We start from the raw sequence: 24,948 nt of genomic DNA, 5'->3' as shown, positions 1-24,948 counted from the left end.
ATTAATCCATATTTTGACTTTGTTTTGAAGTCTGATAAAAAAAAAATCTGTCTTTCTGAATCCTTAAAAATATTTTTGTTGGTATAGTAAAATATGATCTTTTCTCCTAAAATTGCCAAAGCCACAGAGTGAAGCACACTGATGTTCAGAGGCAAGCTAATCTCTGATATTTCTTTTAATAGCATAATAACAGTCAATGTTTTCAAGCTACATTTTGCAGCACAGTGATGATCAGTACCTCTCATTGCAGGGTCCTTGCAAGTGATGAATAAAACCAGGAGGATTATGGAGAATGGAGGAGCCTCTTTCATCAATGCCTTTGTAACTACCCCGATGTGCTGCCCATCTCGCTCCTCGATGCTGACTGGGAAGTATGTGCACAACCACAACATTTACACCAACAATGAAAACTGCTCTTCTCCCTCATGGCAGGCTACTCATGAGCCTCGTACCTTTGCTGTGTATCTCAATAACACTGGCTACAGAACAGGTAAGAGGCAAAGCAAAGTTTTTGGTTTAAAGTGAAGATGATATATTCAATCGCTCTTAAAACACTGCCTGAAATGAAACTGTTCTTGGCTGTGATAGAGTTCATTTCCTTCCTAGTAGATTCTGCAGTGTTGTGTTTTGGATCTAGCATGAGAATAATCTTGATAGCACAACAAAGTTTTTAGTTGTTGCTAAGTAGGGCATATACTAAGTCAAAACTGTTCAGTGTCTCATGCTCTGGGAGCAAGAAGGATGGAGGGGCACAAGAAATTGAGAGGGGACACAGCTAGGACAGCTGATCTAACCCAGCCAATGGGATATTCCATAACACAGGGCATCATGCTCAGTACATAAACTGGGGGAAAGCTGGCCAGTGGGTGCTGCTTGGAAACTGGTTGGATATTGCTAAATGGGTGGTGAACAGCTCTACTGTGCATTACTTGGGGGTTTGGGAGTTTTTTGTGGGGTTAATATTCTCTCTTTTTGTTGTCTCCACAATTTTTTTTTATTATTATTATTATTGTTGTTGTTATTATTATCATAATTATTATTAATTTTTATTTTTACATTTAAATTCTTCAGCTGTTCTTATCTCAATCTGTGGATTTTACCTTCTTTCCTATTCTCCTCTCCATCCCACTGTGGCAGGGATGGGGAGTGAGAGAGCAACTGAGTGGTACTTAGCTGCTGACTGGGATTAAACCACAACAGGAGCAACTCTTGTCCCGAACTGGCTGTGAATATTATGGAAAGGGAGGGTAGTACTGCCTGCACAGCCATGTAAAGAAACCCACTGGTAGTGAAGCAGCATATTTTCACATTTGGATGTCCCAAGTGGGAAATAAGCTGTTGGGCAGTTACACCTACAGTGAAAGAGGAGCATTTTAGTGGCATTGTGGGTCTGAACTGGCAGTTCCAGACGTGATTATGGTCAGTATTACGTCCTGCTTGTGGACAGCTGCTAGCAGTTGTGGAAGAAGATGTCAGGGCCAGGCTGGGAACTGGTGCCAAAGACCTCACAGGAGTGCAAGGACTGTCATGGGAGCAAAACAAGGTGAATGGTATAATTTAAGCTTTGCCATGGGGTGATATTTCATTTGCATTTTCTGAAAAGTAATAGAAACATGCCTTTAAGAAGGATTGTTCTACTGTGCACCAGTAGGATTTGATAGTTTTCTTGTAAATTCCTGGTGGTTTTCCGTAGTCAGGAGATCCTTTTCCTGTCTACAAAGAACTCTTCTTATTCCTCTCATCTGTGCCTCAGCTTGATGTAAAACTCAATTCATTTCTGCATCACCTATCCCCAAAGATTGAATCTGCAGACACATTAGGCTCCAGCCTGACTTCCCCCTCTCAAGGTACCGGAGTTGTGCGAGGTCGTCAGAGTGCAATTTGTCCAGAAGTGTCATTCAGCTACAAAGGCTCCCCTTTACAGAGCAAGGAGGCACAGATCTCCTGCCAGCTGCCTTCCTTACAATGTAACTGGCAGCGAACTTGTTTCTATCCGCGGCTTAAGCACAAGAAGAGATTGCTTTCAAAACATAGAGCTGGCAAATGTCCCCATGCTGTCTGCTAGTCCTAAATCTCTTAAAGCTGCTACATCCAGTGCCTCAAGTTTATCTGCCTCTGTGCTATCTTTTCTTCACCACACAGACAGTTCACTCTTTTTTCTTCTGTCTCTCTGCATCTCTAGTTCTGGAGAACTTCTGCTTTCTGTATTAAAAACAAAACCAGACAAATCTTTAACTTTTTTGGACCTGGTGTTGGCTCTGACACATGAGCCGAATAGTACTCCAGTCTCTGTTAAGCTGGTCTCAGTTAAGTTGCCATCTGAGTACAGCAGTGCTAAGCTTGAGTAGGGGTTAGCATCAAGGCTTTGGAGGAGAAAAGGAAGGAAGAGCTAATTGACCATCGCTGTTAGAAAAGGTGTTGAATTTGACCTAAAATATAAGTTTTATCTCGTGACTTACATCTCAAAAATCCTTTCTGCTTGAGGTATGGCTGCTTCATGTGGGACCTGGCTTTAGTATTCTTTAAAAAAATCAGTATCTCACTGGTTTGTCATCTGTGCTTTGCACAACTCAGTGCTTCACACGTCAACTGGACAGCTCTGTCACTAGCCCTTTCTGCCCCTCTGAGAGTAAACACTGCTTTGAGCGTATCTTCTGCATTGCCTTGTGTTATGAAGGCATGTGGAGATGCTTACTAAATGCAGACTTGACCCTATTACATATAAAAGGGGGTCAAAAGGAAAGGAACAGGAAAAAAGTACTTTTTCAAAGACAGGCAGAGAGAATATCAGTCCTAAAACTGTCAGGATAGGTGAGTTTTAACAAAGGGCAGAAAAGAGTAGAAGAAAATGGAAATAAATGGAAACACCTGCATGAATCTCCAATTCTGACTGAGGTACAGTGTTCAATCCTACAATACTATGGCTGCAAAGATTCATCTTTTTACTCCTTGTAAGATGAGCCTACCTTCTAATTAACCCACAATTCTTTTTTTTGAGGTAGTAGCTTAATTAACAGCAGATCTTATAATACATTTTTCAAGGATAGTGTTGCCTTATTAAAAAGTCACCAAAAGTCTGCTAGCCAAGTAATAATCTACACTTCACAGCTAGAAAGTTTAGTAAAATTATAATGACTCAAAAATACCTGGGAGTCAAGAATAATTGGGAGTGAAAATGAGAAAACTGTGGAGAGAGGTTGCAGATGTTACAGATACTTATCGTGTGCACTTCTACATGTTTTGACAGTAAATCAGTAACCTCCTCAATGGGAAACTGAGACACAGAAAGAGGAGTGAATGACCCAGGCCAGTCACAGTTTGGAGACAGTCTTGATAAGGCACCTGACCAGAGAGATCCAGTCTGGATGAGACAATACCTCCAGCCTGGTTCTCCGTAATAATGAGAATTTATGCATTTTTTGCATGGGATCAAATTAATATATGTCAATGGAAATATAGGGTCAGGAGAGTGTTTCTATAATGTCCTCACTTCTGTTTGCTCCAAATAGTTTTCAATATCTATAAAGCATCTATTGTCTAAACCTGCAGCAGCCTTTACTAAGCCCTCTCTATTGCAACTGATCACATGTGGGCAGACTGTTACGAGGGGAGTTCTGCTGAGGCCACGAGGACTCCACACAAGCACAGCAGGCCCTTTAAAGTGAGGTCTGAAACGTGCTCTAATAAACTGCGGTTATAATTAGAGCCCACTGGGGAAACCTGGCAAAGGACAGAATGGTTTTTTCTTTCCTTTTTCCATTTTATTCTTCTACTCTGATGTGACCTAAGGGCAATGTTGCATTTCATGGAAACAAACCTTTTTGAAGATTGTGTGTCAGTGCTAAATCATAGGTAGACACTGCGCTGGACATTAGCAGGTTAGGCAGCATTCTGAAACAATACTGGGCAGTAGCAGGGCAGACCATATTCAGAAATAACACTACCAAACCAAAATGACTTTTACTTCTAATTATAATTTTCCAAAACTATTAAGGAGGTTTCAATGTTTACAGTTTCCCTTATTCACAAGCTGTATGTTAATGCAGCAATGAACCAACTGCACAACTTCTTGATTGTCCACAAAACTGGTAATATTAAATTTGAATTTGTAGGACATAGCAAGGAAGGCACACAGCAAAGAGGTAGAAAGAGAAAACAAAGCAGCTCTGGGGAGTTTCAGTGATGACATTTGTTTTAATTACATAGGATCCAGGCACTCAGACTGGAGAGAAAAAAGGGTTCTTCACTTTCAAATTTTTTGAAAATTGTGAGAAAAACTTGAGAAGTTTTGTTTCATCTTGTAGTTTTTAATGTAAAAATAATGTAAATATTCCTTCAGCTGAACTTCCTTCAGAAGTTTAATTCATAAATTTATTAACTGCAGGAGTTAGAGATTTTGCATTGTGCTGTCCAAAGTGTTGGCTGGTCATTTGCTGTTCTTTCAGTCTGATAATTTCTTTATCTTCTACTGCTCTGTCCCAGTCCTACAGCATGTAGTCATGCCTCTCAGATGTGCCCTTTGCTGTTGCTGGTTCCCTTTGTCATTCACCTACACAGACACAAAGGAAAACCCCAGAAGTGCAACCTTGGGATTAGTAGGAAAGGGGGATTGTGCTACATCCTAATAATTGAGCAGCAGCCAAGCATAATCTTGGTATTTTAGAAGACAAACCATCACATGAGAACAGCCAACATTCAGAGGATATAAATAAAATTAAAAAAATATTTTTAAGTAGTGGGTTGTACTTTGCATACTGCAGGATTTTACGTTTTTACCAGCTGAAGTTTCATCCCTTTGCAAATACGAAAAGATGTATAAGTTTAAAATTCTTTCCCTGACTTAACACACCTACACACTCTAAACCCTCTCTGCCTAATGTTACTTTGTAGCATTACTACTCCCTAATCCTCTCTCCCCTTAGCCCTTCACAGCCAGTGTAACTGTGCAGGAGGGAACAGGACTCTGTCTTTGCTCAGCAACTGCTGACAGTCTCACAGCATCATGCCAAACACAGGACCAGGTTCTCCCTTCATGGAATCCCACCTGAAAGAACAGGGATCACCAAATTAGGCAATCATCTGCTTGCAATTTTTGGAATTGTCTTTGGGAAGATGTAGTTCCCAGTATTTTATTTATTGCACAGATATATCAACAGATTAGAGTAACATTCAATTTTCATGCATGCGAGTGTTCTGATGTCATTTTTGGGACAAAAATGGTAACATGCAAAGTTAAGCAGCTCAAATGTTAATTTCTAAATGGCTTAGTCTGTAAAACTCCAAACTTAAGAAGTGACACCAAGATGTCCCTATCTGGCATATTTTGACATTAGCCACAGACTTCTGTGCAGTGATGAACAGCAATGGTCACTTGGTTGACAACTGGCTAATGTGTTCAGCACCACACGCCAGCGTGTCCATTGACATCTGTCACTTATGGGTACATTTCTTAGTGTAATGAACAAAAAACTAAAAAAGCGCCGAGATGACAGGAAGCTGAAAGCTAAGGAGTATTTAAACTGTGCAGCACTGCCTTCTGACACACAGGGACATGTTAATCTTTCACAGAGAGAGCAAAAGCTATGCCTCCTGAAGGTGTGGGCAGACAGTAAGTTTCCTCTGGAGGCAAAGCCAGTGTGTTTCCTGTTCACAGCCCTGCAGTACAAATCACTGCCAGCACTTGCTATTTTTAATCTGCATCATTTCAGTGACCTAATTTGTATCCTGCCTCATGCACCCTTTCAAAGCAGAGTGGGTGGCACGGTATGATACAGGGGTGGGAATGAGTGAGCAGAGAATAAATCCTGGATTTCAGATTATTTCTAAAGTGAAAATAAAGAGAGAGAGAACTCTGAGTTTAATTGGCATGAAATATTCTGAAACATCAAACATAATTTAATCTGTAAATATTTTAAACAATTAAAAACATGCCTCACTTTTCAGAATAATTTGTACTTTCTGTCTATGAAAAAATGTATAAGTGAAAGTGAAATATGATGAGTGTATGCACGTAGTCCACAGAAAGTGAAATGTAGAAGAGGAAAAAGACCAAAAGGATAACATGCAGGATTTTCTAGTTCTATGGTATCATGTGAAGTTAAACTTTTTGGTTTCTCTCCAGGACCTCATCAAAAACCACAGTTTATCTGCCTACTTATGCTGAAAGCAGAATTCTATGCTATTAAATATCACACAGAAAACTATACACTAAAAGACTTTTAGCAAGTTTATGTATTTAAGTGCTTAATGTAGGAAAATCTAGGTAGAACATTTTCTATGCAACCATTACATCTCTTGTTCACATGGCCAAATTATAGTCTTTGACTACTTAACAACATACCACTTTATAGAGGGTGAAATTTCCTTGGTTTAAAAATATAGACTAGTTCTATCAAAAGACACAGTGCTGGAATCCACATCAGCAAGGATTAGGGGTCTCATATCCCATCTGCCACATTCCAGTGCTCACTTGCTGAGAAATTAAGCAAAGTGGGGTTTTATCACTTACGTGGGGCTGGGCTGGCTGCTCTAGGTTTTCAGATGTCTTAGGAAAGGCAGGAACCAGTGAGACTCAGGAGTGCTTTCAGACATTGTTGGGTCCCTCCACTCTGACCAAAAGTACTTCTGACTCCCTCCATCCTGCCCCATTAGGCAGTGCAGTGTCCACTCAGTTTTCTGGCCCTCCAAGACATCACCTTGGCCTCTGCTCTGAGCCTTGTCTCTCTGCTTGTCTGTCCTTAAGTCATTCCCTCCCTTCCTCCCTCCCTCCTCTCTCAGGTCCAGTCAGTTCTTGACAGACATGTCCTGTTCCCTCTGCTTACCATTAACGATCTCCTTTTCCAGCCTGATCAGCAAATCTGCTTCTCCCGCCCGCCTTGTCAATCAGCTTCTTTCTCCTTTCTGCACTCATTGCCCCATTTCTTGGTTGACATTGCCAGTCCTGGGCCCCCAAGCCCCCACTGCTTCATCTCCTCTCCTCAGCTCCTTTGCTGGATTTCCTGCTATTGCCCAGACTGCTTGTCCTTATCAAGTCACTTCGTGCCCTCTGCATTTCAATCAACTTTCTCCCACCTACTGACACTGCTCACAGGTGGATGAGGAATAAATGTCCTGAGGTGTCCAGATCTCCAGAACGTGCAAATTGCAGAGTTTTATTCAAAGGATTCTAATAGATGCTTCCTTGACAGAGAGTCCATCATGCCTTTCACAGAGCTCCTGCTCTCAGTGCAGAGCATGCAGTGCTATCAAATGAAATCTCACATAATTTTTTTCAGATGTTAAGTGTAATTCCTTTTCCATTACTGCGGTTCTCAAAGATGGCTACTGTTTGGGCTAAAAGGTTTTAGAAAATTCAGCCTGAGGCAGACATCCAGTGTGGAAAATTTAATTCCAAGTATAAGAGACTTATAAGCAGCTGAAAACAGGGTCTTATAATGAGAAGTGTCAGACAACATCAATATTGGAAAGTGCTACCAGCTTGGCCCATAATACAGGCTTTGTTAAAGACATCACCCAGGCTAACAATCGCTATATCAAGTTATAGGGTAATGCCTTTTGCAACTGCTGAGTTTAAAAATCCTTAATGATCTTTTTGGTTGCAATAGTAAACCTGGCAGCAACTGGGAAAGACCCACAAAGCTGGAGAAAAAGTAGAAAACCTAAGGTTTTCTACTGCGTTTAAGTTACAAGACTGGGAACCATGAAATCTGAATTATATTCTTGGCAATGCCACAGGCTTCCTGTGTGACTTAGGCCTAGCTGAAAGTTAACCTCTTGGTGCCTCAGTTTCCTCACCATATTTTTTAGGACAATGCTTATTTAATTTCCTAGGCAGAGCTGGCATAGTGAGATGGCTTTTTGTGCTTCAGTGACGTGATACACTAATCCTCTGCAATTTTTCAACAGAAGGGAAAAATCAACCTTCTAGGTTTTGAATCTATGGCTTGCATAATGCGAAGAAAGCAAGGGGGAATTTACTGGAATGATTCGGAAGTTGGGTTCTGTCCACGGAAGCATAGAATCACTGTGTTTGTGTCCTTAAATGTCGTATAAACAGTGCCTTGCAACTCCTGTAAATGGTTTCCTGACTTTGTTAAAGGAAGTGGGCTGTCTACTTAAAGCTCTTGTCTGGGTCACGGTGACTAAACCTTTCTGCAGTGTGGCTTTTTTAAAGGTTTGCGTTTGTTTTGACTCGGAAACGTTCCCATAAGCCTCAACACATAACAAGGGTGTAGAACGTAATATATGTCCTTTGATCTGTGGAAGTGCAGAGATGTCTCACTAGTAGATGTAGCCCAGTTCACCTGTGCACTAATCCACTAATGCTGACAGGAGTTAGAGGACTAACTCTATTGTGTAATAGTGTAAACATTAGTCATAATTGCTTGTAAAAAGTGCCGGGAAAAGAAGTCCTGGGAATTACGAGAATTTGAATCACGCTCAGCTGTAAGTATTAGAGATCCCCTGGATCAAATTATATTTGTCTTGCACCCTTTGCAACCCCCTGGATTTCTCAGTCCAGTACAGAAATTATTAGCTAATTGTAAAAGGGAAAACAAAACCCTGTTTTAAGGCATCTGTTCATGTCAGGTACCAGACATGTATATTCTGCAGCTCGTCCAGAGACACATAGATGTCTGTAAAACTGTTCACCACACCATGTGTTGTTGTTTGCATAAACATAATTGAACATACTAATACAGAGCACAATTATTCTGGTATACTAAGATACACTACATGTGATTAGAAAATAACAACGTGTCCTGGGAACAGTTAGCAAAACTGCCAGAATGCAGATAAAAATTGTCTTATTAAAATGCAAAATTAAGCATTTATCTTGCCTGTTATCCCTATGGGGGTCGTTACACATAATAATGAAAAGATGTCCCTTGAAATGGCATTACTTTTTAATGAGGCTTTTACCCACTGAGTCATAATCTCCATTTTACTAATTACAAGCAGAATTGGCTTCCTAAACCCAAACTGCTGAGCACAAGCGGCTTCTGAAGCTGAAGCTTCCCAGTCGGTTCTCAGACTTGGGCAATTCAGCAAGTGTTGGGCTACAGCTAAGTTAAAGATGGGGGTTGACTTTAGAAGCCAAGCATGCAAAGACCCAGAAAAGACATCTGCACATCACAGTGTCAGTTCCTGGGCAGTTCTGTGACATATTCCATAGTGTTTTACTTGTTAACAGTCCTCTGGTTATCCAAAAAACAACTAGGACACCCATGGTGATTACTTGCTGATTGTTATTTGGTCCCATGGACACTCCTGTGCTTTCCTTTTACTCTGGGACTTGTCTTCATTCAGAGCCTGAAGGACCAGACACTAACTGCTGTTGCTGGGCCCCAGTTCTGACTCACTTGCCCTGTTCTATTCTCAGTAGTCCTCAAAAGACCACACAGTGCAAGGACTGAATGCTTGTATTTCAGTAAAAGCCTGGCTTTTCCCTTAATCTGTCTAGTTACTCAGATCCTCTTGAGCTTATGACCAATAATTCATTTTTGGTTAAAGCATTTTGGCAAATATGATCCATTATCACAGCCACTGTTTCCTCTAGTATTCAGGGCTCTGCTACATGTTAGACATGGGAACTGCTTTACACAGCAACAGGGGCAAACATCTATTTCTGCAGACTGTCACTCAGGGAGCTGCTTAAACCTTGACAGCATTGAGATTATTTTTTATGATAAAATACTAAATCATTACCAGCACAAAGGTGGATTGTTCAGGCTGTCAGTCTGAAGTCTCTTAACATGAACTGAAATATGGGGTTCAGGGGGCCAGAAGGTATCTAACAAAACATTATTGAAGTTAGAAAATTAAGTAATCTAAAGCAAGGAAATTCCAAGATGAGTTGGCTCTCCCCAGCTCCAAGCCATCCTTTCTTTCCCAAATTCAGTTTATTTATTCTCTTTCTTATGCTGCAGGTCATTTTATCTGTTTGTTTTATGCTGGTGGCTTTCTCTCAGGTAATGAAAATCAAAAGGGAGAATAAGAAGGAGTGAGAGAAGCTGATGGCTTTTTGTTTTAATGTCAAAAATTAAATTCTGGGTATATTCTCAAATCCATAAAGGAACACTTGATTGTGTTGTTGTGACATTAAAGTAGGAAGGTGGAGTAATCATCTGGGTGTTACAGTTTTTGTGAGCTTGGTCGTTTTGAGACAGATTTTCATAGCCACCTCTGTTATTTACAAAGGCCCTACATCAAAACCTACAGACACTAGAACTTCTTAGAGAAAAGTTTGACAATCATTTTTAAATGGGTGAACCCATTTCTTTTTTCCTGGTCGTTTTCTTGGAAATTACTGAACTGTTGGGCTAAAATGTTCCATAGAGAAAAATACAGCCTCAGTCAGATAGCATGGAAACTATCACCACTAATGATTAAAGTTTGGCAGGGCTGTAAATAGCAGAGTCCAGGTCTCTGAGTGAGTCAGTCTTATAATAAATGGGGCAATCAAACGGTCCTATATGATAAATTTTCATAACTTTCATTTCACAATTTGAAAGCCTCTGATGTTTGTTGAGAGACAGGTTGGCAGTAGAGCCCTTTACTGATGAGCACAGCACGCAGAAGTTCCCCAGAATTGTACAGCAGCTGCTGGTAGACCTGGGATGGCACTCGGAAGGGCTGACCTCAGAATTCCCCTCTAACCGCAGACTGTCCTTGGTTTTGCTTGGCTCAACAATGCTTCCTTTCTCGCAGTTACATCACTCTCCCATACTTTTCTTCACTGTTGTCTCTCTTGGACTTTCCTTCCCCTTCTCCTTTTTCCTTGGTTTCCCTTCTCACAGTATTTCAGTCTTTACCCATATACTTTCCCATGACATCTGACTGGGAGTTTAAACCAGTTTGGCTGCCTTAGATGAGAGGTATGGTTTCCATTCCAGGAGACAGTGATAGGCACATATTCCCTGCCCACTGTCACCCTCTTCACCTCACAGTTCTTGATTTCTGGTAGGCCTCAGGATGAAAAAGGAGACAGGTTGGATTGCTTTCTTGGTGGCTGTGGGATGCCTGGTCTAGTGTCTGTAGGTCTAGTGTCTGTAGGACTTGTTTATATGTCCCATTCCACACGGTATAGGAAAGTAGCATTATATATGACTGTAATCTCTGGTTACATTTGGCATTTGGCAGTTCCCTGATTGAATTCATCATATTTATGTTGCCTGAGAAATGTCTTAATTATGAACATTCTGGTTTTTCCACCAGTTTTCCCAAGAAGTTCACCATGCCCACATCAATCAGATCTGAATTATTTGAGCCCTTCCACAAATGTGCTTTTTTGGTTAGATTGAATGTGTCTAGGTTGGATGTGAGGTTTTCCAATGTGACTTCATTTCCTAGTAGGAAACAAGTGCAGGGATTCAAGGTACGTCCCACTGCCCAGCTGAGGGACAGCATCTCTGGGCAGCAGCTCTTTGCAGACAGGCCTGACTGCTGAGTTGGGCCTGGCAGCAGGGACAGGGGCTGGGCACTTTGAGGGGTGCAGGTAAGGGGACAGCTATCACCCAGAAGAGCTCTGTCCCTGGAAAGGGAGAGGTCAGAGAGGTCTCTGTCATTCCCTCCTCCTCAGTGGTGTCTGATTTTGTGAGCACCAGGACTACCTGTGTGCACACTGCTGGGGACACAGGCAGCAGCACTGCTGGCACGGGTGACCCTCCAGGGGCTTGTAAACCTCAAGAAAATTAAAAGGGGGAACAGTTAAGATACTGAGGCACCCCAGTAACTTGCTGGGACTGAACTGGAGATAACAAATCCTGGAAAACCCACATTGCAGACCTGATCAGGTGTTTTGTCACTGCAGTTCCCAGGCAATGGAAAAGCAGGATGGACCCATCTAAACTGACTATTCTATCCAGGTCACAGACCATACACAAGCAGCTAGAGATCTCCCATACCTCTCTCCCCCTAGAAGCAGTGTGGCTGCGTTTGCCAGGGTCCCATGCCAGCATTAATGCTCCCTTTCAAGGGCAGCTGGCTGGCTTTTGGTGTCTGTGTATCTTTGCCATAGGCAATCCATAACTCCCAGATAGCTGTGAGCCTGCTGCATTGTGAGACTGCTTTTCTTCCCACTTCCTTCCAAAGGAATTGGCAGGAGCACCTATAAACCTATGGCAAAGGCTGAAATTTTAAGTCTGAGTGGGTTCTGACTTGTAACCTTGAGCTAATGGAAAAACATACATGGAGTTTGTCAGGCCAGGTAGAGGATTTTGACCTCCAAGCCTTTGCCTCTTTGTAAGTTTTGCTTTAGAGATGATGTGGCAGCAAAGCAGGGTGGGGATTCCTTCTTCCTTCTTGCTCTACCCAAACATGTCTTAATGGGATGGAGATCTGTACTTCCCAGACCTTTTATCAAACCAGCAAATGCAGCCAGGATAGCAAGCCTGAACTTTCAAAATTCAGAAGCCAAGCTCTGAAACATCACAGGACTTGCTTAAAATCACAAGGTGTTTCTCAGATGTTTCCTCTGGGCACTGAGTTTTTATTTCATGTTCAAGTGGAAACCAAGAGGAACATATTCTTTCTAAAAAAAACCCTGAAAATATTTCACATGAACACTAGATTCCGAAAGATTAAGAATAAAATATAGAGTCACAAAGGCTTTCAACTCTCATAAAACTCTGGAAATAACTTATTTTAATTTCAAAACCCTCTAAGCTATAAAAGGAAGATTTTTGGTAAAGCAACTCTGACTCATTCTAACACATTTTCTCTTCATTCATACGTTCTTTTGACTCAGATTAAAAGACTTGGATTGTAAAGGCTCATGCGTGCGTGTGTTCTTTTTTTTTTTTTTTACTTCACAGCTTTTTTTGGGAAATACCTCAATGAATACAATGGCAGCTACATCCCTCCTGGGTGGAGAGAGTGGGTTGGATTAGTGAAGAACTCTCGCTTCTATAATTACACCATTTCTCGCAATGGTAACAAAGAGAAGCACGGATTTGATTATGCAAAGGTATTTTCCAGACACATAAATGCCACATGATTAATCCATATTAAAATAACTTTCAGATAATTAATTAACCAGATAATCAATTAATTAACCAACTACAACCACGAAATTGAGATGTCACTTTCTCTCCAGGGCATTGCAGATCAATTGCCACCTGAGAATATTAATCACTCAACAGAAGGGCATTGCAGATCAATTGCCACCTGAGAATATTAATCACTCAACAGAAGAATATTCCCAAGGCTCTTCAATGGAGCCTGGTGGTTCCTCCCTTCCTCCTCCCTTCCCTCCCTCTCCCTGACAGAATGGGATATTTTGGTGGCAGAAGCAAACAGTAAATAAAAACCTTTCCTGAAAAGAATTGTGCCCCTTGCACTACTGAACCCTAAAGTTTGCTGAGTGTTGCCAGTTAGTTATTACCCACAGAAGAGGCTTGATTAATATTATTTTCCATTATAGAGTGCACACCAAAGGAAGGCTGTGTGCCTGTGGTGTCACACTCCGGATATGAGTATGAGAGCCAATAAAGGCAAGAACAGGGCCACTGGAAAAGTTCAGAGCTTGTTTGTGTTCTGTACAAAGTGTGGAAAGTATGCCAAGGTGACCTGCCCACTGCCATGAAGTTTCTTGGAACAGTTTAGGAGGGCAGATCTCAGTCAGTCCAGCCTGCAGAAAGCAATCTGGAATTTCCTCAAATTGTAGCTCAAGGAAGATGATGCAGATGTTGCAGCTGTGGTTTTTGACCCATGTAATGAGTTTTTATTGGAAGCTAGTGATGCCTGTTTTTGATTTTCCCATCCATAGAAATTACATTATACTGATTATATATTTATACAGAGTACAAAAAAGAAAATATAGAAGATTGGTTAGTTATACATTCCTTACACACCCCATGAATGTAGCTAGAATAAACAGGGAAACAGGAGAGGAGTAGATGTTATGGGAGAGCAGTCATACAGGCATTTCACTCAAACAGGCCACAAACCCCGAAATTATCACAACCCTGGTGCCTCACACTCATTATCCATTTCGTAAACTAAAGGATCACTCACTGTCTCATCAATAGGCTTGCAGGGTTTGTAGCAGCCAGGGCTACTGTGCGTGTTCCAAGTGTGCTGCAGGAGAGGGGAAGGGGCAGGGGTACAGGGAGCGGGTGGGCAAGGAGGTCACAGCTGGTTGGCTTGTCCTAGCACTGACATGCGACACAGACCTTGTCCCTCAGGCTCTGCTTTTGCAGCTGTTCAGGGCCTCGAATCCACAACATAAGATTAGTCATGCCTCGAAGTGCTTGAAATTACAAACATTGTCTCAGCACTTTTCTCAATGAAGCTCCAGCTAGACCTCCGGGCCAACAGTGAATACTCCAAGGTGGCAGGTGGTTTAATTTAAGTTTTCATCTTTTTTTCTTAGTTCTATTTCCTCCCATCTTCCTTGTAGGCTTCCATTTGCCACCTTAGCTGTGGGTTAAGCCAGTTTATTAGCAAGTCACAACCTTAATCTCAGCAGCTGCACTGCTTAAAGTTGCACAATTAAATGAACAGAGCCCGCAGGAATTCAACTGCTCCCTGCATTCTCATTTGCAATTTCTTTGATTAAGATTTTTTGCAATCTGTTGCCTGTTGTAGCTATCTTCCACTTTGTACATATGCAAAAATGTAGTCTGAACAAAGAATGTGCAACAAAGCTTTATGTAAACATAAAACCAGATTAAGATTCAATGTTATTTGGGAGCCATTACCTTGTGAAGTGTTTTATCAATGAAATTTAAGAAACATATCTTTGGCAGTACAGTCTGTCATTTTAAATGTTACTTAGCACTATATTACCAAATCTGATAATCAAATTTACTTAATACTTTCTGTTGTATCTGATCTGCAAAATACTGTCTCATTTTATGTGGCACTGCCTGCTTAAGAAAGTAATCACTGCTCAGTCTCTCCTATGCTCCCTCGAATCATACATCTCTTTGATGGTATGTTTTTACTTCCTGATCTGAGCTTTAATGAGGACTTGAAAAATAACATAATAACACGATAGTATGTGATCTAATTAATCATGCACTTTGTAACTTTTGCTTTGTGTTAATCATATGTTCCAGGACTACTTCACAGACCTAATCACTAATGAGAGCATTAATTACTTCAGAATGTCTAAGAGGATATATCCCCATAGGCCCATAATGATGGTCATCAGCCACGCTGCACCCCATGGCCCCGAGGATTCTGCACCGCAGTTCTCAGAGCTCTACCCCAATGCTTCACAGCATATGTAAGTCAAAATCACACACTGCCAGACTTGCTCCTTGTATCTGCTCCTGCGATTTGTTTATGGAGACATCACAGGAACAGGGAATTCAAATATCAGACACTCATGTAAGCAGAGAATGTTTGCTTGTTTCTTTTGCTGTGCTTGTTCCTTTTGCGGGGGAGAGTGACAGCTCTGACCATTATTAAAGCAGAGAGAAGCTCTTTTCCTCCTGGGAAGTTGTGGGAGATTAAAAGGTCAGTATTTGGCTTTGTAAGGGCAACTTCTTACAATACCCTGAAAATATGTAGACACAGGTCAGGATCTGTTGGAAAGATATTGCTTCCTTCGTTTTCCTCTAAGATATGTGCTTCCTGGGCTCTAACTAACTGAATGCATTGAGAGTAAAAACACCCATTTGAAGCCTTTGAGCACACCAGGTTTGTTTTAGACTAGACGCTGGCAGATGCCAAAAATAGCATATCAGACTACACTTTTAAATAACATGCTTAATTTTTTTCTGGTGATGAAACTGTAACAAAAAACCCCAACTCTTCATTTTGTTTCTAGAAGAAAAAGCAACTTCAGGTAAAAATCTGCACATAGTCCACATCTGTGGATTCCTCATCTTGCTTCCTACCTTGAATATTCTGGGTCCTTTTCATTATAGTGAGAGGCTATGGGAGATTTCCACTGCACTTGTGACTCCCATGGGTTTGTAGACCAGTCTTTCCATTTGTTCTGAAAAAATGTCTTTGCACGTCTTTAAAAAACAACAGAACAACAACAGCAAAAATCACAAAAAAACTTAATAAAATATTTCAGCTGGATTGTACGTTTATTTGTCCTCTCAAAATGAGGATAAATCAATTTCATTAGACAATGAGAAAGCTCCTTGGTCTAAAAATTGCATTTTGGACACTCTGCAGTAGTTCACATACCAGGATGGTTTTTTGATTTACATCAAATACTTTAAAATGTGTCGGAGTAGCAGATACTTCATAAGCTGCATGCATAAACTGATCACTAGTTGGGGCCAAAAGGAGATTTGCTGTTCATGGCACATGGTTACATTTTTGTTGCTTTGCATCTTTTTATCCTCTCACTGGCTGCTACTTTCTGGATTTGCCAGTTTCCCTGACCTTATAATCTTGTATTCTCCATGATTCCACATTCCTGAGACCAGACTTTGCAAATAATGCAAACCAATCAGCAAAGTTTTGTAGTTATTTAGATATTTGGAGTATTTTCTACCCAAATAGGGAACTAATGAAATTGAGATTTTGGTTGGTGCATAAGGTAGACATGAATCCTGTTATATTGGGTTGTATGAAAGAATGTTCTCATGATGCCTTGGGAAGGCTGACAGGGAACAGAGTCTGGACAGAGCTAGAGAATAAAATAGATATTTATTAAAAGGCCTTTGAGGATACAACTTGGGCAGTACAAGAGCCTGGCCAGGGTTACACCCAAGGTGGACTTAAAGTGCTCACAAAAATGGACAAGGTGTTACATTTTTATAAGTTTTGGTCCATTTGCATATTGGGGTTTAATTGTCCGATTACAGCTTCAGGTTATGAAGTCCCATCCTTCTTGTTTTCTCTCTTCAGTCCACCGTTGTTTATGCTTTTGGGCCTGAAAACTTGTAACCGTTGTCCTTGGTCTCCATCTGGGAAAGGATTTGTTTTGTCTACCTACTCTGTGAAGAGAGCTTACTAACACTTAATATGAGACTCAGAACTACACCCCTAGGCAGCACAGAATCTGAAAAACATGAAAGCTAAAACTTAAGGCATCATTTCCCTCTTTAGAGGCTTGACAAGGCCTTTTCCTTGTCAAGTCTCTATCCTAAATATCCACTAATTTAGGTGTTCAATAACAGAAAAGTATCTAACAATAATAAACAGCTAACAATAATAAACATCTAAAAATAGATAAATATCTAATAACTAATTATGAATTATGTGCTCCAGCAGAAAGTAGCAGGGAACGATGGTGGAGTGAGGGGGAAAGTAAAACCACAAACTTTTTTCCCCTGTTTTTCTAGCTCCTGAAAATCACCACTTTAGGTGAAGCATCCAGGTCAGTGTGCCCCGTTCTTTTTGCATTGGTTTGATCTCTTTTTGAACTCTGGTGGCAGCCCCACCATCCTGTGGCAACAGGTTCTATGGGGTCACTCTGTGCACTGGGGACAAAGGGCTACTTTTTCTTTCCTTCTAAACCTGGAGCTTGGTTATGCCACCTGTGTCCCCTACCACCCATTCTGTGAAGAATAATGAATAGTCACTATATCAAATTGAATGGATTTCTCCCATGTCTCCTTTCAATTGCCGCTTTTCATTGCAAGAGAGTTATCTCTATTTGTTCTCACCCCATTCAGCAGATTGCCTCCCATTTAGTGGCACAGACTGCCTGGCCTCAGGCAAGCCATCCTGCCTGCTGGGGGACTATCCATCATACAGGAGGGCAGGATCCAAACTGCTTCCGCTTAGTTGTGGGGACTGTGTCTGGAAAAAAAGCACTGAATCATTGTATCTCACCCTACCTCTCCCCAGGCCAAAGTAACTCATTTTAGGCTCCTTGCTCCCTGTCTTCTGACAAGTGCTTGTAGGAACTTGCTTTGGTTTATCATGCTCTTGACACTTTCTACTGCTTGGTGTATTCAGCCTGCTTGTTTTCTAGCTAGTGCTGGTAGAACAAAAGGCTTTGGTTAGTCTCCAAATTTTTAACTGTCTCTCCACCTTATATACAGGTATACAGGTATACAGGTATACATGTATATATATAGGTTAGATGCAGGTTAGATGTTGCCTGCAAAGATTAAGCAAAATCCCAGCTAAAATTAATTTTTATTTGTGTGGATTCCTGGGGTCTAAATACCTTGCTCTGCTAGGCTACTTGTGAGAGCACTCAGCTGTGCTGCTTCTTTTCTTCTGCTGTTGTTTCTTGGCATGCTTCTTGCAAAGAGTTTTTTCTCCAATGACCTCAAGAGATCCTTGCTTGTTTGTTTTGTGTTTCTTACTGCACTGACTGACTACATGTGTTAAAGTTCAGCTTGCAGACTGAGAAATGAGACAAATTGAAGATAAACTGCTAATTTGGGTTTGGGTGGCTGAAGATTCCAACTCATTTCTCTATCAAAAATATAAGCAACGTGCTCTAAAAGATATGAGAAGTTCAGTTCTCACAGAAATGTTCAGTGTTCCTAATGAAAACAGAACAAGAACAATAAAATCCTTCTTGCCAAGGTTTGTGTAATTTGAACATTTAACCCTTAGGTTTTCTTCCTTGGTGGTCAAGCACCATTTGAATCTCTTTCGTTCTGACCTTGGGTGACAGCCATTTGACCTTGGATTTTGTTTTTAAAAATGTAGTTGCTGTATCAAGTTACTGTAACGCCTACCTCCAACAAAGAAGGGAAACCAGGTCAAAAGCTGCTTGCTGGCTTAACAAACTGAGATGGAAGGTTATACCTACAAACCAAGGATTAAGATAGCCTGTCAACCACATGTGAGAAGTTTAGCGTAAAAGAACAGTAGCTGAAGCAGACCCTTAAATTAGATGATGTCTCCTTGCTGGTAAAGTGTCTGCTAAAGATTGAAATGCTGCCTCTATAAATTAAAGCAAAACAAAACAAAACCAACATCAGAAAAACAACCCAAAAGTTTGTTTAGAAGAAGTTTTCCACTGGCAAATATAAAGAAGGGAGTGGCTATGGCAGGAAATACTCCAGTTCAGGGAGAGCTTTGCCCTCAAGTGTGGGCGTCTGTTGGTCTCATTTCCTCACTTATCAACATGGCAAGAATAAAATCAAATGAATGCAGCAGCAAAGTCCTTAAGATTTATGAAAAATACATCAAAGACAAAAAGAAACTGAAGAATTACATGCCATCATTATGTTACAACCCTGCCCTCCTGAGCAGAAACAGGCTCTCAAGTGGCAAGGAAAGTCTTACAAAGACAAGAACAGTAATGACGTGTATGCTGTTTACTTTTAAGTGATTCATGTTAATTCTTATTAACTCCAGTTTAAAATGAAACACAAACTACATCATACTGGAAGCAGCAGACTCTGTATTGGTTTTAAGCAGACATTCTCCCCTCCCACTCTCCCACTTCTCTCCATAAAGTATGTCCTATTTCTAACATCTAAAAATATTTCTGAAGGTTTATCCTGGCTGTAATCACCATAATGAGTAATATATTTTCTGAAAATAAATCATACTAATGCATGTACTCTAACTATCCCTAGACATTATTTCTGTGAAAGAAAATGGGACTGGAGAAGATACACTAGATGAAAGCAAGACATAGATTTTTGCTGTGGTAATGAACATCATCTGTTAGGGAGCAGGGTAGTTAGACCTCTGGAAACGTTGTTGTTAAATACAAAGTAATGTTACAGGACAATCTTGTTTCATCAGACAGCTGAGTAGGAAAGCTCTGACTCAAAGGATGCTCTGATGAAAGCCTGAATTATCTGTTATGCTCAGGGCCTCTGGCACTTTAACTTCCCTTTACCTTCCAGTGTGAACCAGTCTTAGAGGAACTGTGAGTCAGACCTAAGCTGTTTATAATCTGTCAAGTAAACAAGCATTTAGAAGCAAAAGTCTGCAGGAGGCAGGTTTACTGAAGAATGTATAAAATGGAAATCTGAAACACTGCTGGCTGGACTGAGTTAAAATACTTGGGCTGGCAGCAGGACTCACAGCCAGATTTTATGACTACCTGGAAGCAATCTTATTGCCAAGCTAGAACCATTAGGAGGAGCAGATAGAAATGGAATCTGATCTGTCTTGGAATTGATCTGAAGCCTTCACAAGCTAAGAAAGGGCAGGTGATATGAAAGGCAGAAGTTTATATTCCTGTTTAAAGACAGAATGAAAGGTGCTGACATACCAGGTGTGTAGATAGCGGAAAGTCTGCAGTAGTGAAGCCTCAAAAGGAATGTTGTAGCTCTGGATCCCCAGAGCAGTCTTCAGGGTGAGTTTGGGGTGTGAGGTGGCTGCATCTGGAATCACTGAAGCAGAGTCTCAAACATCTGTCAGTAACAATGGTACTTCTTGTAATGTGGACAATGGGCCATTAGAGTGGGATCATTCATTTGCATCAGTAATAAATTTTGTCATGTCAGTGTGTAGTGTCACTTCTGGCCCGAGGCCTGCTTGGACTCCTGACTTAGAGATAAATGATCAAAATCATCACATGTGTCACTGTGTGATTTTAAACAAGACAAGAAGAAATTATGTGAAATAGAAACGTAAGTAATATTCTAGTTGCCCAATTTACTTCTGCAGGAGCAACAAATAATGTTTCCTAAATGAAAGAGGAGGTGTATTTAACAGGCAACAACTGTTTCATTTCTTTATTCTAAAACACAGCAGTTGTGTTACACTTCAGGAGTGAAACTTTCATACCCCACACACCTAGATCTATAAATATCACTGGGTTTAAAAGAGTCCCTTTTTAAAAGGCAGCAAAAGCAGACCCAGTGTGGTGAAATTCAATTTTACATGAATACTGACCATGGCCACTGGTTGTGGGATTTTTTTTTTTTACTTTTAATTTTGCCCAGGCTTCCTGCTTTCCAAGAACAGTGTCTAAACCTGGAAGTCTACTTTCCCTGGAAACAAAGAATTTGCTTCCTTTGTTTATTTTCACTTGAAGAAACATGACCATTTATGCCGTGTTTGCTAATCATGTTTCAAAGAATAATAGAGGTGCTAATTCTGTACAGAAACTATTCATTTTTCTCAATCAGTTTTACCAGAGGTATTATTTTAAATGTTGTTGACTTTTATTTTTATGAAATGAAAGTGTTCTTGGGGCATCTAAGTACTGTATTATTTTCACTTACTGGAGGACTCCCAATCCAAACAGAAGATTAGTAAAACACTTTTGGGATAAAACCCCCTGAGAACCTTATGGAATTATTCAAACCAAACAGTTTTAGGCCGTATTTTTTTGAACATAATTTCTTTTGTTGAGTAGAAACAGGAGGTAATTAGGAGGTTGCAAATAGGGGCAAACACAGATTTTTACTATGAGCAATTGAACAAATGTTTGGAAACATACTTGTTTCTCTCCACATTATCCCATCTGTTAGAGGCATGTATATATTTAGATTTAATTTTAGAAAGCAAATGTTAAAGTTCTACTAAATTCTTGAAGCTCTTAAAACATGCTGTACTCTCCCAGTCCTTTCCTAATGTAAAATATCTTTTTGCAATAATGACTTGCAAAAGGGCTGTATTCCATTTATTTCTTTGAATATGACAATTCAGTTCAGTTACTAGTAGAAGCTAGTGAAGTTCGTTTCTGAATTATTTGTTTGGGGACCCCATTTTAATAGATGCCCAAGTACAAGCATCCATTTTTGGGGTTGTTGGGTATTTTTGTTGTTTCTTTCCTAACTTAAAGTTATTGTGGTACCTTAAAAGCCAAATAAGATGCATTCTTAATTTTGAAGTTCAAATTTAAATAAATGAATATAGTAAATATGCCTTTTGATTACAGCAGTGACTGCTACTACTACTCCTTTTTATTATTTCCTTTTTATTACAAATAAATTACAGATTTTGTGGAGAATCTTTCTTTAACAATGCACTACTGTTTACAAATATTTATTCCTTCCATAGTCTATAGATCACTTGATTATCACCGTAAATTTATTCACATAGGTGACTGATTACAAAATCTCGGAGTGAAATGCCCTCATTTTGAGTACGCGTTCATAGGGGAGTGCCTATGCTCAGCATTTGTTACCGTTAAGTATTTGAAATTTTTTTTCTCGTTTAATTGAGGGTTAAAAATTCAAAATTTTATGAATCTAATATCTTCCAGTGCCAGTACAGATCTGTTAGGGAGTGCCAGGTGGTCTCTCTGTATTAAGTTCTTCACAGTATGTGTTGGACAAATAGAACTGAGCAACAGAGCCAGCTAGATTTGCCCAAGTTAGTATATTCTGCCAGAATGACAAGTATTACAGTAGCAACCTACCAGACTTAGAGGCCATGGACAACCTGAAAATACTGGGCTACCTGGCACTGTCTGCTGACCATGGATCAACTAATGTACTCAACACAAGATGGACTCCATGACTAAGAGGAGGCCATGGAAGACATGGCACACGTCTTCAAACTTCCAGTGCAAAGAGGAATCAAGGAAATGTACATTTCAATGTTACTTTACAGCAGTACTTGTCAATACAGAGCAAAATTGTTCCCAAAACCAGAAGAATAGAAATTTAGCTGAACATCTCCAGCTGCTTCAAGAAAAAATGTGATAAAAAATTATCACTGACCAGGAAGAGGTCTGTCTACATGGAAAAGTTTTCTGAAGTCAGTAATACACTCCCTAAGATTTACCTCTGCAGTGGTTGGTTGGTTGATTGGTTACATTTATTCCCAAAAAACCAACGTAGATTTGAGGGCAGTGTCAGATCTTGTGCCTGGCAACCAGTGCCATTCTGGTGGATTTCTGAAAGGCCCAACAAACAGGGGTACTCAGGGAACATATACGAGCTGCGGGGTTTTGGAATTCCTTTCTGTCTCTTTCTTAGTACTCTTTCTCTGACATTATGGACCCCTGTTTCACATTTATCCATCAGCCAGTGACACGGGATATTTCACAGAAGGTTCCTGTTCCTTGAATTGTCTGGGAGGAAAATTCTACTCCCTCTCTGCCTGCTGCATTTCTCACCCAGAAAATTCAAAATGCATTTGGAAAGTGTCTGTGAAAGGTCTTAACTGCCCTGCTAAACCCTTGAGTGCTGCTTTTAAAAACTATCCATTATGTGGAGGAGGCTGCTCACAATAGCCTGGGAACATTAGACCTGAGCCTGCCTCAGCAGCTGGCTCTCCTTCCTGGCACAGCAGCAGGCTGTCACCACACTGCCGGCTGAGCGCAGGTCACAGCCACCTCATCCCTCTGTGCCTGGGGCACTCAGCACCCCACTGAAAAAAACCTCAGGGTTTTACTAGGAAATGCTGATTAATCAAAAAATGAGCTCTTTCATGGGGATGCATCTCATCTGACAAACTTCCAAGGAAACAGAGAAAAATTTGCACTGAAAGAATCCTTCTTTTCTGTCTGATGACTGATAAGTGGTAGGTGACAAAATTCCTAAGACTTGCTTCTTCAAGGGTCTCCCTCTGCTAGGACTGCTAGCTAGCCAGCAACGCAGAGGGCTGTGCTCCTGGAATAAATCTCATTTAATATTCTGACAGTATTCATTTTAAAAATCAGACTTCAGCCATGGGAAATTATAGAAACTTTGACTTTCCAACGTGAAATGAAAGATTTTTCAACAGAAAAGGAATTCTAGTTTATGTTTGTCTTGGCTCAGTAGGGAGCTAACCTTTTCATACTTCTTAATCTCTATCAAAGTCCTGTGATACTGTTGCATCACTTCTCTTTTCCCTTGAGAGTAATGATTAAGTAGGTTAGTCAAAACTTGCTGTGTGTATTAAAGGCATACTTCTCAAATTCTACCTAACTTCTCAAATAATGCTCTCCAGTTAAAATGTGGGCTCCACTATTTTATTAAAGTTGACTATCAGTTTACTACGTTATCCTTTCAGCTGATTTTTGTCCTCAGAGTATGTAGCTAAGGGTTGTACATATGATATCTGATATAACAGTCAACTGCTTCCACCATTCTGGGATCACATACAACCATGTAGAGAAAAATGAAACCTAAGTGAAGGACTGGTCAAAGGTATGACTCTAAGTTACACAGTATTCTGATATTGTTCATTTTAAGAAAAGACAACTACACATGCATATTTCAGCAGGAAAAATGTACCTTTTGTTAATGCACACGTTATAATTTTCAGTACCTAAACAGTAAATTAATATTGAATTGCATTTTTTATTGTAGACTGAAAAGAGAATAAAAAGAATCAAATTAATCTAATCACACAGCAGTATTTTTTTCACTTTCTCTTTATGTCTAATTTTCAAATGTAATGCTGCTGTTCATGTAACATGTACTGCAGTGTACTAGAAAAAGGGAAAATTAAAACCCAAAGAACTTTATGAAAATTACAAAGCCTAGATTCATTTCTAGAGAAGGAAACTGCTCATATGTAGGTGAAACCATTATGGAATATGGATTTTACTTGGTTTCTCTTCACCTTGTAGTTGTCATGTATGCTAGGCATAAAAACAAGACTGATGGAGAGCTTTTAGAACATGTTTCTCTGTGAAGAAAATTTACTTGACACGATTTTTGCCACACATTTTCTCCCAAGGTGATATCTCTGGGAAAATATTCTTGTTTCCTATAGGATATCTTTCAAAAATACATTGGCTGTGGATAGACCACTGCTCTTTAATATTTCTTTTGATGTTTGTGCAAACTCCTAAAGCATTATTCTTTGCTTTAGGTAGGACTCTGTGCCATACTTTTTCTTAGCACTAGTGTCAATAGTGGTGTTAGCTCAATTTTGTTTTCATGATTCATTTTATGCTTGCAATGCACTGTGCTTTTCTTTCACACTGAAAATAACACCTCAACAGTATTTAGTGTAGAACTAACTGTAACACTGGTGGTGTTCTGTATACTGACTACTAAACTTCTTTATCCCACTGGAAAATACCTTTCTTTGACTTTTAGTTTAAGGTAATTCCTCTACTGGAAATATCAGAGAATATTAAGGAAATACCTTAATATTAAGTAAGTAGTCATTTTTGATCTCTGACTTCCTTACTCTTTCTTATCTATATGGGATGCATCA

General features: G+C 40.1%; 1 protein-coding gene across 2 annotated transcripts in view; it reads left to right on the top strand.

Annotated features, from left to right (window-relative positions):
- SULF1 (sulfatase 1) overlaps positions 1-24,948 on the top strand; it is a 65,082-nt gene that overhangs the window by 5,665 nt on the left and 34,469 nt on the right. For both annotated transcript variants that reach the window (XM_066180331.1, XM_066180337.1), the window contains 3 exons: positions 251-490; positions 12,816-12,967; positions 15,063-15,232. In XM_066180331.1, the coding sequence (XP_066036428.1) occupies positions 251-490; positions 12,816-12,967; positions 15,063-15,232 (562 nt within the window). The remainder of the gene's footprint in view (positions 1-250; positions 491-12,815; positions 12,968-15,062; positions 15,233-24,948) is intronic.

The sequence above is a fragment of the Chamaea fasciata genome, unplaced genomic scaffold (genome assembly GCF_029207755.1).
Source record: "Chamaea fasciata isolate MVZ Bird 193981 ecotype frontalis unplaced genomic scaffold, bChaFas1.0.hap1 SCAF_1, whole genome shotgun sequence".
Taxonomy (NCBI): Eukaryota; Metazoa; Chordata; class Aves; order Passeriformes; family Sylviidae; genus Chamaea; species Chamaea fasciata.
The sequence above is the reverse complement of the archived record's forward strand: the minus strand, read 5'-3'. Positions and strand labels throughout refer to the sequence as shown.